General features: G+C 36.4%; 1 protein-coding gene across 14 annotated transcripts in view; it reads right to left on the bottom strand.

Moving 5' to 3' along the window:
* The window catches only part of DPY19L4 (dpy-19 like 4), a 65,396-nt gene that overhangs the window by 27,341 nt on the left and 23,932 nt on the right, over nt 1-14,123 (bottom strand). For 4 of the 14 annotated variants that reach the window (XM_014728207.3, XM_070222340.1, XM_014728206.3 and 1 more), the window contains 5 exons: nt 10,879-11,002; nt 5,884-6,018; nt 3,211-3,342; nt 3,020-3,112; nt 2,388-2,461 (listed from right to left, as the gene is read on the bottom strand). In XM_014728207.3, the coding sequence (XP_014583693.2) occupies nt 2,388-2,461; nt 3,020-3,112; nt 3,211-3,342; nt 5,884-6,018; nt 10,879-11,002 (558 nt within the window). The remainder of the gene's footprint in view (nt 1-2,387; nt 2,462-3,019; nt 3,113-3,210; nt 3,343-5,883; nt 6,019-10,878; nt 11,003-14,123) is intronic. The other 10 variants (XM_070222339.1, XM_070222343.1, XM_070222346.1 and 7 more) reach the window with 3 other exon arrangements.

Below are 14,123 nucleotides of genomic sequence, written 5' to 3'. Positions count from 1 at the left end.
CTCAAGAACGTCTGCCTCACAAATCACTGGGTTTAGAATAAAAGGTCAGAGTTTCACAATGGGTCAAACAACAATACAGTTTTGTATCAAAAAGGCTGGCATCAAAATATCTTGTACCTATGATGAATGCAACTCTTTTTTTATCTGCCTATTAATGTTTCTAATTCTACACTTGATCTTAGCCAAAAGGCCGAGAAGCGATTAAAGTTACTAATTCTATAAGCTCCAATTCAAATCCTAATTAAAGAAGCATTCTTTCCATAATCCCCCAGTCTCAATCTTTCCTTCCTCATATTCCCATGGCACTTTACTTATCCTTCTATTATAGTGCTTAAAGCAATCTGTCTTGTGTTAGACTGGAGTCATTCTGTATTCCCCAGAGTGCCTGGCCTATAACCCTGCATATCCAATAAATATTTATTAATATTTCTTTAGTGGTTCTTGAAGGTCTGTCTCAGACTTCCCTGAAATTCTGGTGAACTACAAATCCTAACATCCAATGGGCACATTTGAGCATAAGGCATTTACTGTTTATACTGCCCATGCCGTTATCTGTATAAACCCTATCTAATGAGATGGCAATATTCTTAAGGACAGGGACCACGTCTTATTTTTAAAACACCTAATGTGTTACCTTGTGAAGCAAATACCTGACATGCTGAACAAAGGGGTGCTACATTACATGAACTGAAGAAGTACTGGGCAAAAGCCACCCTTAATCATAGGCTCATTCTAGATTCTTCCAAAGTCAAAGGGAAAGTCAGTGGAAAAGCTAGTCAATCTACAACCAACTTTGACTAATTGCCTGCTATGTGTCAGGCCTATCTATAAACCTAAAAACGACATGGTCCCTACCCTTATGGAGCACAAGACCTCCTAAAGGATCCTTTTATCTTAGTAGATATCCATACACGATTTTTACTTCAGAAAATTCCTCCAGTGTTTAAACCATGTGAAACACTTTACTTGCTAACTGTGATATATCACAACATGAAATTCCATGCACAGTATCTACAATCCCATGTAATCAGAGCAAATGACAATAAGGTTCTAAGGTATATTATATGAACTAGAGAAATGTGTAGGAAAATACATATTTTCTGTCATGCAAGTGATCTATCAGTACATAAAATAATTTCCTTTTAGATTTTAAAAATGGATTTAATAAACAAACCAAAAAAAAGGGCACCAACACTATTTTTGAATTTAAAAAGTCAGCTTCTGGTCCAGTCCACTATTATGACCCCAAGATGAGATTCTTTGCTCTGCAATAAACATCTTATTGCCCACCCCCTTTTTATGCCCGCAAAGTTTTTTTTGTGTGTGAGGAACATTATTGTTGGACTAAATCTGTGCTAGTCTTCCTCTATTTTGTATGTGGGATACTGCCACAGCATGGCTTGATGAGCGGTGCATAGGTCCGCACACAGGATCCAAACCCATGAACCCCAGGCCGCGAAAGCAGAGCGCATGAACTTAACCACTATGCAACCAGGCCATGCAACCACGCTGGCCCACTTCACCACATCCCCCCTGCCCCCGTCAACTTTTTTTTTTTTTTTAAGATTTTATTTTTTTCCTTTTTCTCCCCAAAGCTCCCCAGTACATAGTTGTATATTCTTCGTTGTGGGTCCTTCTAGTTGTGGCATGTGGGACGCTGCCTCAGCGTGGTTTGATGAGCAGTGCCATGTCCACGCCCAGGATTCGAACCAACGAAACACTGGGCCGCCTGCAGGGGAGTGTGTGAACTTAACCACTTGGCCATGGGGCCAGCCCCAACTTTTTTAATGCAAGCATTTTGCTGGTGTAGTCATTAAAATTACCTTGGTTCTTTAGTCATTTTAAATTTATTGACCTTAGATTGTATCATTATTCCTCATCAAGGGAGAAAGTAGCCTCAAAATATTATGATGCTACTGAGGCATAAGTATATGTACTTTACAAAAGACCTAAATGAGATATTTTTTTTTTAAGATTTTTTTTTTTTAAGATTTTATTTTATTTCCTTTTTCTCCCCAAAGCCCCCAGTACATAGTTGTATATTCTTCGTTGTGGGTCCTTCTAGTTGTGGCATGTGGGACGCTGTCTCAGCGTAGCTTTGATGAGCAGTGCCATGTCCGCGCCCAGGATTCGAACCAACGAAACACTGGGCCGCCTGCAGCGGAGCATGGCAACTTAACCACTCGGCCACGGGGCCAGCCCCCGAATGAGATATTTTTAAATGGAAAAAATATTAATGTTGTATTTCTTCTACATATTATAGTACCCCAAATCATTTATTTTCTAAGTGGTATGTAATTAGGAACATACTCTCTCCATTGATTATTTTTGCTCTTTATCTTCTAAGTGGTATAGAGTTAGGTAATCTTACATAATCTAAAACTTACTTAGTCATATTTAGTCCAAATTTTACTTCAAGGAATTTCAGCATATGCCCATGTTCTTTGTGTGGGACAAACATCTAGAGGAGAAGAATGCTAGTTACAAAAAAGAACTATTAGCCATGCTTACAGGAATATGCTTTTGTCCAATACTAGAAACAGAAAATACAGCAAGACTACAGAACAAAAAATATGAAATAAATAATAATACGTGGTGTGACTACAAAACAAAAAGATTTATTGGCATAAGTCAATCATGTTACCTTATAGTTAAGGAAAAACTTATGAGGTAGTAAGAAGATTTCAACCTTTTCCCACCTGGATTAAAGAACTCACCCACTCTTCTGAACACCTTTTATTCATCTTAATTTATCCCTATATCATTTAATGTTAATTGGGTAATGATGACATTTTTAATTAAGTGAAAAAAAGTGTATTTCTTTTTTTAAGTGTATCAAGAAAATAATCAGAATCCTATTTTCTCACCTAATATACTAAGTATGATCATTGTTCAACTCAAAGTTTTACTGTACCAACTCTATTGCCTTGCTATCTCATTACTCTGATGAAAATTTAGTCCAGTATAATTTCATTACTCAATTTGCTCTGCTACATGAACCTCACACAGAGTTACTTACCTTCATTATAATATTCAATGTCACTGTTAAAGTACACACCAAGTAAAAATTAATCACTTTCATTATTTTAGCTATAAAAGTTCCTTTCTTCACCTGTGGGGGGAAAAATCATACGAACAAAAAAGTGAAGTATAAAAGACTAACAATTTAAAAATTAATCACAAGAATGACAAAAAGGCAATTCTAATTACCTGAAGGCACTTAGCAAGCATTAAGGCTACCACTAAACTTAACAAAGGGGACACCAACAATGCTGAGTTCTCAAACTGCAGTAAATATCCCAGAAAGAGAGAAAATATATAGATTTTATAAACTTCATGAACCTGTTGGGACAAAAACAAAATGAATGAGAATAAAATGAACTTTATTGTACATATTTTCATTAGTTTTAGAATAGATTTGACTACAATTATAAAGTAAATGTGCTATTATAATTTAGGAAAGTACTGTGCAAATGTTCGATTTGTATTTTTAATGTTTGGTATGTAATGAATTTATCACTTTCTCCTTAAAAAGAACTCTCACTAACAAAGCTAAAAGTTTTAAAACCATGGACGCCTAAGTCAGACTGGAAGAAACTTGTTTAGTCCGAGGCTCTCACTTAATTTCACTTGGCTTACCCCATTATTAAGTCCATCTATGCAACAGCAACCACATAGATCAAAGATCATAATCTTTAGCAGCAGTTCCCAAATCCTACCCAGTGAAAATGTGCTGCCACGAAGTGTAGCACCAGAGAAAAGTAACTTTGCATTTGGTCCATTTCACAGTAAGGATAAAAAAGTTAAATTCAATGTCCTAATAGAAGATCTCCCAGAAAATTTATATGTCTTAGTAGATTTCTTTTCTAAAATTCAACAGTATAATAATTTAACCTACCACAAAATTAATCCCTTTTAGAAAGGGAAAACTAAGACAAATATAGGCATTAGTTAGGGGGGAAAAATAAAGGGCAGAGTGTTAAAAGTAAAAAAATAAAAACCAAAAAACAGAAGGAAAAAAATCCCTAAGAGGACAGAGCCATTCAAAAAAGATACCTTACTGTTGGGAGGCTGAAGCAAGGACTGGGAGAGGGCACAAGAGGATCTCCTGGGCGCTGATAATGTGCTATTTCTTGATTTTGGATGCTGGTTCTACAGGTCTTGAGTAACTGTCTCTTAGCTCCAAATTTGTCCCTCTATCCCCTGCTTTGTAATGCTGGGGCTGGGAATCCACAATCTACATTTCTACTCCTCCAGTCGGCTCTCTATTAAGCTCTGTCAATACGAAATGCTAGAGAGAGATTACAAGGTTGGAGGAAAAAGGAGAACTTATCGCTTCCTGTCCGCTTGCAGTTCCTGTGAGCATCACTAAGGTGCTGCTTCACTCCAACAGAGCAATTTCTTCCTGCTGAAGCTGCTGAATGGAGCTGAAGTTTTTCCAACACTTGAAGAACCAGCTTTATTACATCCTCTTACCCCAGAGACCCCAAGAGCAGTTGGCCAGAGTCCCATCTGGGACTCTGGACTCTCAGAGGTCTGGATCCCATTTTCACAGGGCCCTTCTTTCTAGTTCAGTCAGAGACACCAGCAAAGCTGAGCAGAAGTCCCTCCTCAAAAGTCTGAGTCTCACCTCCACGGGGTCCCTCCTCTAAGTTTCTAAGTTTTAATAATTCCAAATTCTTCCTTTGTTCCTTCAGCACTAGGGGTGGTAGCTGCTTCCTACACTTGCTATCTCCATGATACTTTCAGGTTCTTATTACCCTTTCAATGAACAAGTGAACGCCTTTATACTTGGTTAATGACTCTATATTAAATTCTCTCTATTCAAATAAGCTAAACGTTGGTACTCATCAGGATTCTGGACCATCTGAGTATATGAGATAAAGAAAAGATAGAGAAGCGCAAGAAGATCCCCAAATTTCTGGGTGAGACAACACAAATACTTAATAAATGTTTATAAATAAAGAAAGATAAGAAAGGGCAAAAAATAAAAAGATAAAGAAACAGAAGGAACCAAACGTCGATGGGAACCTTTAACCACGACCAGCAGGAGTACAAATTGATATAATTTATAACCTCCATTCTGGAGAAAGCCTTGGTATCCAGTTAGGCTGAACATGCACATATCTTTTGCCTGGTAATTCCACTAGGAAGCATATCCTCTAGAGAGATCTTGCACTTATGTGCCAGGTGACCGTGTAAGAATTCTTACAGCAGCATACGAACAATAAACTAGAAAAAACTGAAGTGTCCATCAACAATAGAATGCATAAATACAAAAAAATGAATGAAATGTAGCTCTGCACATCACCGTGGATGAATCTCAAAAGCAAATCAGGAAAATTAAACAATACATTATTTACAACATATTTTTTAGGAATACATAGATAGTTAAAAACTACAAAGAAAAGGAAGGAAAGGATTAATGAGATTCAGGACAGTTAGCCTCTGTGGGAGAGAAAGCAGGATTTGACTGGGGAAGAGTTAGAGAGGGGCTTCTGGGGTATTCAAAGCCTCCACTTCATGGCTTGGTGGTCAAATTTTATTCTACACACTGTCTATACAGCATATATTTACTCTTTTGTACATGTTCTATATTTCACTTTTTTTCCTAAAAGGAACAGAAAGGGAAGGAGAAGCGGCTAGAATTGGAGAGGAAGCACAGGGTGACTTTGGTTAAGCAGACCATGTCTAAAGGAATTTCAAACTGCTTCTGAAAGGGCTAGAGGAGAATGAGTTTAGCAATCTTTTGAATAGAGGTATAAATCAGAACTTATTCAAACATTTTCAAATAAAGCTTAAAAGCTAAATGGTTTTAAGATACAATGCTATAAAAACATTTATTCTCCGGCTTTAAATCACAATTTCAAGATGCCATAATACCTTGTCACTTTGCTCTAGTGAAAAACTATCTAGCAGGAATAGAGATATTGCTTGAAGAAACAAGAGATAGTGGCTGTATTCCCACATCATCATAAAGGTGTAAGTTGAGGCACTCATCAATAAGTAGCAAAACCTCTAGGGAAAAGAAAAGAAAGAAACTAAACATCAATAGCTTTATCACTAGAAAAATTCATAAAGCTATTACCTCAAAGTGGCGGCTCTACTATTGCTTCATCTTTAAGCTACATAATTCTTGAAACTTTGTTTTTAAAACACACAATTATTAGTAAATACTTACATGAACAACAGATCTTAAATAAAGCACTCTAGAGAGAAATCAACCACTTGTTCTTCAGAGTTCAACACCATATTGAGAATTTCAAGAAGGGAAAGGGAAAAAGAAATTCAGTGCAATTTTCTTTCATCCCCAAAGAGGTAAAGTAAAAAATATAAGAAAATGATAGCCTTCTTTGGGTGGTAAACATGATGTAATCTACACAGAATTCAAAATATATTATGTTGTACATCTGAAAGTTACACAATGTTATAATCCAATGTTACTGCAATAAAAAAAATAAAAGAAAATGGTAGCCTTTACTAGACTTTGCTGGTGGGCTTTTGTTATTGTAAAAGTAACTCCTTTTGCCCTAGAAAATATTTTCACTTCCAAGTTGCTTCATATTTTCCTAAGAGCTTCTATTTAATTTATCTGTTTACAGCTCAGCCTATTTCATGGCCCATGGAAAAAAGTCCATAACTTTTTTCATTTCCTCTCAGCAAAAGTGTGGCCTTACTTTTCGCGAGTGCCTGTACCATCAACCAAATAAAACTCTCAGCTGTATTCCTCTGCTAAAGAACTAAATACAAGGATTTCATTGTCTTACCTGAAATATGCCTGGATAAAATGAGTCCTGTCCTTTTTTTTGGTGAGGAAGATTGCCCTGAGCTAACACCTCTGCCAACCCTCCTCTATTTTGTATATGGGATGCCTGCCACAGCATGGCTTGATGAGTGGTGTATAGGTCTGCGCTCGGGATCTGAACCTTTGAATCCTGGGCCGCCAAAGCAGAGCACACGAACTTAACCACCACACTACTGGGCCAGCCCTGGTAGTGTCCTTCCAAATGTCACCTCCCACATGATCCCTCAGTGAGAAACCAAGTCTGTGACAAAGCCACTGTCCCTTAGCATATTTCTAACAAGTCTCTACTTCCTCCAGGGAGTTACATTTGTATTCCCAATTCCTCCACCAGCCAGGATGGCAAATGATTTTGTGCTAATAAGAACAGTTAAGGACAATGATGATGAGAGTCAAGTCAAGAAACCTAAGAATCGTGTTCTCTAAAACTAAATCTTTCAGACTCAGCTGACTACACTCAATGATAAATTCCAGAGTCAGAAATAACTCAGGCCATCAGCAGATATAAAAATTTTCCAGCATCCTGAATAAGATTAAGACCAAAGAACAAAATTTAAGCGATGGAAAAATTCTACCAGTTGGTCAAAGAATAGCAACTGCAAGGCCCAGAAGGGCTCAGCACCAAAAGAACACATAAGCTTCTGCTCTTCCTAGCACCATAGCTCTAAGAGAACGCATCAGGAAACCTTCCAGCGTGGAGCAACCAGAACTGTAACAACCAGGCCTGAAACCATCATTTCCAGAGAAACCAGTTCCAGAAATCAATGAAGGCTCAGATCTAGATCCAGCCTAATAAACTTACTGGCCATTTGGAGATACTTTGGGGATACTGGAGAAAAGCTACAATATAATGAAACAAACTGTTAATCCCAAAGGTTTATTCTCAAACTACTCTAAGAACATGGAATGAAAACAACATAAACATATACGAAACACAATCTGGTCAATTAGCTAAGTGTTTCCTTTCTCTGAACATTCTCAAAATTCTGTGTACTCTTGTCTACCCCTTACCTTGATCACTTCATTTTCAACTATGCCTTTACTGTGGACTCTTTTATACATATTACTTAAGTAATGTACTAAATGGGTTTCAGTAATCAACCACAGATATCTCTGGATGGCTCCAGATAACTGCACAAAAGATTTGAGCTGGGATATCTGGATCCAACTGGGACCAAGAGATACAGCCCCTAGAATGGGAAGCATAGTACAAAATATGTGGTTAAAATATACACATTGCTGGAATACTACTCAGCAATGAAAAGGAGCAACCTACTGATACATGCAACAACTCCAATGGAGGATGAGGATATTAGGCTGAACGAAAAACCCAATCTTGAAGCATAATCCACTATATAATTCCATTTATATAAGCTTCTAAAGTGATAAAATTACAGTGATAGAGAACAGATCAGTGGTTGCCAGAGGCTAGGGTAGGGGAAAGTTGTGACCATTAAGGGGTAACATATGGGAGTTTCTTTGTAGTAATGGAATAGTTCTATATCTTGATTATAGTGATGGTTATTTGAATCTACATGTGATAAAAATTCACACAAATATATACCACTCCTCCCAAAAAAGGAGTGCACATAAAAAACTTAGAGTGAAAAACACATAAATTAGTTTCAATTACCTTTTTAAATATTTTAAAGATTGGCACCTGAGCTAACAACTGTTGCCAATCTTCTTTTTTGTTTCCTCTGCTTTTTCTCCCCAAATCCCCCCAATATATAGTTGTATATTTTCTTTTTCGTTGTGGGTCCTTCTAGTTGTGGCATGTGAGACGCCACCTCGACATGGCCTGATGAACAGTGCCATGTCTGCTCCCAGGATCCAAACTGGTGAAACCCTGGGCCGCTAAAGCAGAGCGCACAAACTTAACCACTCGGCCATGGGGCCGGCCCCAGTTTCAATTACTTTAAGATTCACAGGAAGTTGTATAGAGAATTCCCACGTAACCCCTCATCCGTTTTCTCCCAATGACAATATCTTACATGACCATAATACATTGTCAAAACCAGGAAACTGACCTTGATACAATACTATTAATTCAGGTACAGATCTTCTTTAGATTTCAACACAGAGCACACACATACACAAACGTGAGTATGCAGGATGGGGTCAAGGGAGGTGAATATGATTGAAGAATTGGGCAGTTTTGCTTTTTTAAAAAGTGAGTTGTTAGGCTGAAGGGTTAAGAATACACTATACTTAGCTTTTTTTTTTCCTGCTGTATGTTTCATAGAATCTTTAATACTGTCACTCTTTTAATATTTGCATATAGATATTTTGCTCTTTTTGTGTACTCTTGAGTACCAGATGAGTGGCTAGTTATAAATAATCAAGTAACTGATAAATCTAATTTTTCCCCTTTACCTTAATATTAAGAAAGAAAGAAAGAGAAGGAGAGAGGAAGGGAATGAGGGAGGATGTTATGGAGTACTTTCAAAATAGAGAAAAATAACTGTAGTAAATTTAAAAAATGAGAAACAAAATGTGACCTAAAATAAGAGTATAGCTATTCTTGGATCCCTTCAAAAAATACAGTGTCATTGGTAAATAATAGTGAACTGGAAGGAAATACATTTTCACTATATATCCACTGGCACTGACTGAACTTTTTGTTTTTTACCATATGTGTAAGGTGTATGTATTACTTTTTTAACTAAAAAAAAAGTTAGAATAAAAAAATTAGACAACTAGAAGGACCCACAACTAAAAATATACAACTATGTACTGGGGAGCTTTGGGGAAAAAAGGGAAAATAAAATCTTTAAAAAAAATTACAAAGAATAAATACATAACATAGCAATGAAAAAAGATACTCACAAAAATATCAAATGTGGTATAGAAGGGAAAAAATAATTTTACACTCGACACTACCTTTTCCAAAATTCCTTCTTTTAAAATAAAAAATAATAATTTTATTAAAAAGATACTTGATTAAACCTTTCTTAGGGAACAAAAATTCCATTTTAGTTCAAAATAATGGTAAATACAAAGAAGCTTAGGCAGTTCATTTTGCTATATTAAATCCTTTATTCAAAAATTGAAGAACTATCCTTCTCTTGAAGAAGGCTGCATAATCTAACAGGAGAACACTCATCATAGACTCCCTGACTATTGCAGAAAATATTCTTGCTCAGAAAGCTCTTTATACAAACACAACAGAAGGAAAACTACAAATCTGGAATGTGTTCATGTTATTTTACATAAAAAAGGAAACCTAGAATTATAAAAAACGAAATAAAAAGTTTGCTATGCTTGGGACAGTTGTCATCACTGAAAGGAGGAGAGAACAGTATATTTTTCAGAGATTTCAAAAAGGAACATAAGTGCATCTTATTTCCTAGCCAACTAGTTTTAATAGAAGCCTTTCCTTGGTCCCTATCGTCTCTTTTTCCAGCCAGGAATTCTTAACCCAAGATAGGCAGACTCTCAAAGGATTTCTACATTTCAGTCAACTTCAATATAACTGGTTGTCTTTATAATTGCATTTATTTTATGTTATGCATTTAAAATAATTATTCTGAGACAGAGTCTGTAAGCTTCATCTGATTGCCAAAAGGGTTTATGGCAACACCAACAACAAAAAAAGTAAGAATCTAAACTATATGGGACAGTCTCCTGAAACTCACTAACCTACCCATACCTCAGTCACAGAAAACATAAGGGTAAACAGAAAATATGCAGTGCTACCAGAAAAGTTAACACTGCTGTTACTGTAGTCACTTCTTACATCTTCATTAATATTTCTTTAACTTATGATGACTAAAGGCCATCAGTGTTTCAGAAGTGATAGAAATGGCAAAATTATGAGAATTTTCAAAATAAGATATTCTTCATATATTTGTCAAGTTACTGCATTAAAACAATGTAACATCTCCTTTCACTTAGAAATAATTAACTGTCAGATTACAGAGTACCAGTGCTGTAACAAGACTACTTAACTATATCCTTTATTATATAGTTACTAGGCTTCCTTGAACATAACTCTTAATATGGTTAGCTTTAAAATTATGTACCACATTTGCAATACATCAGAATTCATTGTGACAAATAAATTTGTATCTTACCTCTCCATAAGTATTTAAGTTGCTTTTTAAATAGCCTGTAAGTGCAGCAACTTGACATGCAAAATATGGTAGTGCCCAGTTTTCTCTTAAAGGAATGGAGTATTCAATTCTTGTTGTATCTACCCTAAAATAAACCACAGATGAACAGCAAAATAGCAAGACATTGTATTTGTAACACTGTACTTTTCAAAGCACTTTCACACATATCTCATTGTTCTCCATAACAATCCTGTGAGACAGGCATAGACAGAGCCACCACTGCATATACAGCGTCTGTGAGCAAATTAATAGTGTCTCACGGGCCCCCTCTTACCTCCCACCCAGGAAGACTCAGAGCTGCTGCGCACTGCTTGATGAATAGATGGGCCTCTGTGAGAATTTGAAAAAGGCATCCCTGTTCTGGGCAGACACAGCCTCAGGCTACAGCACACAGCTTGTTGCAGAGTACACTGAGTTCAGCTCGCACTCTCCTTCCCTTAATGAGGTGGCTAACCTTCTCCAGAGGACAATGTACACTACATGATTAGCAGGACTGGCAGATCCAAAGTCCTTACCCCCCTCATATAAGGAATATGAAGCTCAGAGAGGTGATGTGACTTAATCAAGTCATATAGCTAGTAGATGGCATAATCTAGGATTACAATGCATATCTTCTAACACCCAGGTAAGTCTTTTCAATCAGCAGGTTGCCCAGAATTAACATTACAGTAGTCCTTTCTGTGATATATCTAGAGATCTTTGATAAGTCCCAGAATCACAAATACAGAATGTCTTCCTAGGCTCCTCCTAAGAGTCTCCTCAATCCACTTTCATGGAGAGCCTGCTGTCTCCAGTGCATATCCTCAAACTACAATGGGACTACCTTTCCAACAACCATTAAATTTGGATCTTGTACACTCAATGGCTATTTTCCACACAAGAAACAAAGGTGCTATTGCTTTAAAAACTTTCTGAAAATTGCTGCATAACTCTTCTAAGTAATGGAGATGGACATGCTTGCATACAATTTAATTCAAATTGTGGTACAGCCATAATATAGGATACTATTTAGCAAAAGAAAGGAATGAACTACTGATATATCCAACATGCCTGAATCTCAAAATAATTATGCTGAGTGACAAAAAGCCAGACCAAAAAGTACATGCTACATGACCACATTTTATAGAATTCTAGAAAATGCAAACTCATGTTTAGTGACAGAAAACAGATCATTGGTTTCCTGGGGACAGTGGGACAGAACTAGAAGTGGGGTAAGAAGAGGAAAGAGGGAAGGATTCCCAACGGGCACAAGGAAACTTTTGGGGGTGATAGATGTTTATATTAATTTTGTTGATGGTTTCACGAATGTGTCTAAATGCCTAAATTGACTGAATGGTACACTCTAAATATGTACATCTTATTTTACATCAATTATACCTCAATAAAACTGTTACAAAGTATTAGAAGAAAACCTATGAATGTATACGTAATTGAATATATATATATTAAAAACAGGATCATATGTGAAGATCAAATGAAATAAAAGCTATTAAGAACTTAGCACAGTGTCTAGAACCTACTGAACAGTATTAGAGCTTAGCCCTTTCACAATTTTCTAACAAACTATTTTTTACTTAACAACGTATTATGAGCATCTTTCCATAATATATATGCCAATAAATATACTTCAAGAACATTGAATGGTTATGGCACACCATTGTATAGATCTATCATAATCTAACCAATTTCCTATTGTTATATGTTTAAATTGTTTTCAACTTTACCTATTACAGTTTTAAAATATATGAACCAATGCTTTTGTATAGTAATCTTTGGTTTCACTGTTTACTTTGACTTCTTTAATCCATTTGGAATTTATTTTAGTATGTGCACAATAAGTATTTATTTTCCACATTTAGTTGTTCTAATACCATTTATTGAACATCATGTACTCTAAAGGCTAGCTATTATCATACAATACTATTTCTGAAAAACTGTTGCAAAAGTTAACTTCCTAAAAGACAAAAAAAGAGATTCACATGTCGTTAAGATAGGCAGTGGGGAGGAAGGAGAGGATGTCTATTCTCAATTCAGAACTGTGCCAACCACTCCATCAGCCCAGAATTGGGAAACTGAACCTGGCAATCCCCATTCTAAAGGTTCACTCACCACCTCTACCCAACTCACTGATTAGTGCAGTGAAATCTTTAAAACTGCACCAGAAACACTGTTTGGAGAAGGGATAAAGGGATCCTCCTCTTCGAGTTACTGCAGCACAAACTGAGCAGGATCTCTGCCAGTTCTTCTCTATACCTGGACAAACCTCCTCATTGCTACCTTCTGCTACTGAACACCTGTGCTACTCACTCTCTTCCCCTCGCCATCCTTGATGGTAGTGAGAACCAGAAGGCTAACAGAGGGATGTGACAAAATCAAATAAGACCCACTTTTTCTCCACAGTGGCAGTCTAGCAGATAGCAGCATAAACCAGCAGTTCAAACTAATAATTAGTTAAATCCATTGGGGTTCATAGACCTGCAGATACATTCACAGAGATCAGCAAGCTCTGAGTTTAATTTTGTGTTTTAATTTTAAACACACCATAATATAAGCATAGTCTGGATCACCTGGATGACTACCTTGTAACTTACTATGGCCGAAAGATTTCAGGACTCACTTTCCATGTTTGTGTTAACAATCTGGTTGGTAACATAGTACTACTTCAATTGGCTTGGGCTAATCAGAAAGTATGAGATGGTCTTAATACTAAATGATGTATTGCCAAACAAAAACAAAATGATGTCCTGATCACTATGGTAAAAAAAGATTTCAGAGTGGACTGAACAGAGTAACACGATGAGAACTGAGTCATCTCATGGGACTCAGCTGTGTAGGTTTGTCATACTCAAAAGAATCTGCTGGACTGGCACCATACTTAAGCTGAGAGTAGAACTTTGGCTTCAGGAGAACATAATTTTTCACATTAAATTAATATTTTCAGTTAATATTTTACTGTTTTGTTATTTCATTACTATATTGATTTCAATAGTAACATAAGTGCTTTTAAGCATGAGGAGCTTTACCTATTTTATGTTTTATATTTAAGTAGCAATATAATTCAAATTAAGTCAACACACAGAACCCATGAGAATTAAGTTTTAAGCATATATAGCTGAAGTTTGTGAAACACTGAGTTAGATTACATATGTAAGACAGTTTGGCACATCAATGTACAATGTGTGAAAGTTGAAAAACACCTACACAAT

This window comes from Equus caballus, chromosome 9 (assembly GCF_041296265.1).
Source record: "Equus caballus isolate H_3958 breed thoroughbred chromosome 9, TB-T2T, whole genome shotgun sequence".
Taxonomy (NCBI): domain Eukaryota; kingdom Metazoa; phylum Chordata; class Mammalia; order Perissodactyla; family Equidae; genus Equus; species Equus caballus.
The sequence above is the reverse complement of the archived record's forward strand: the minus strand, read 5'-3'. Positions and strand labels throughout refer to the sequence as shown.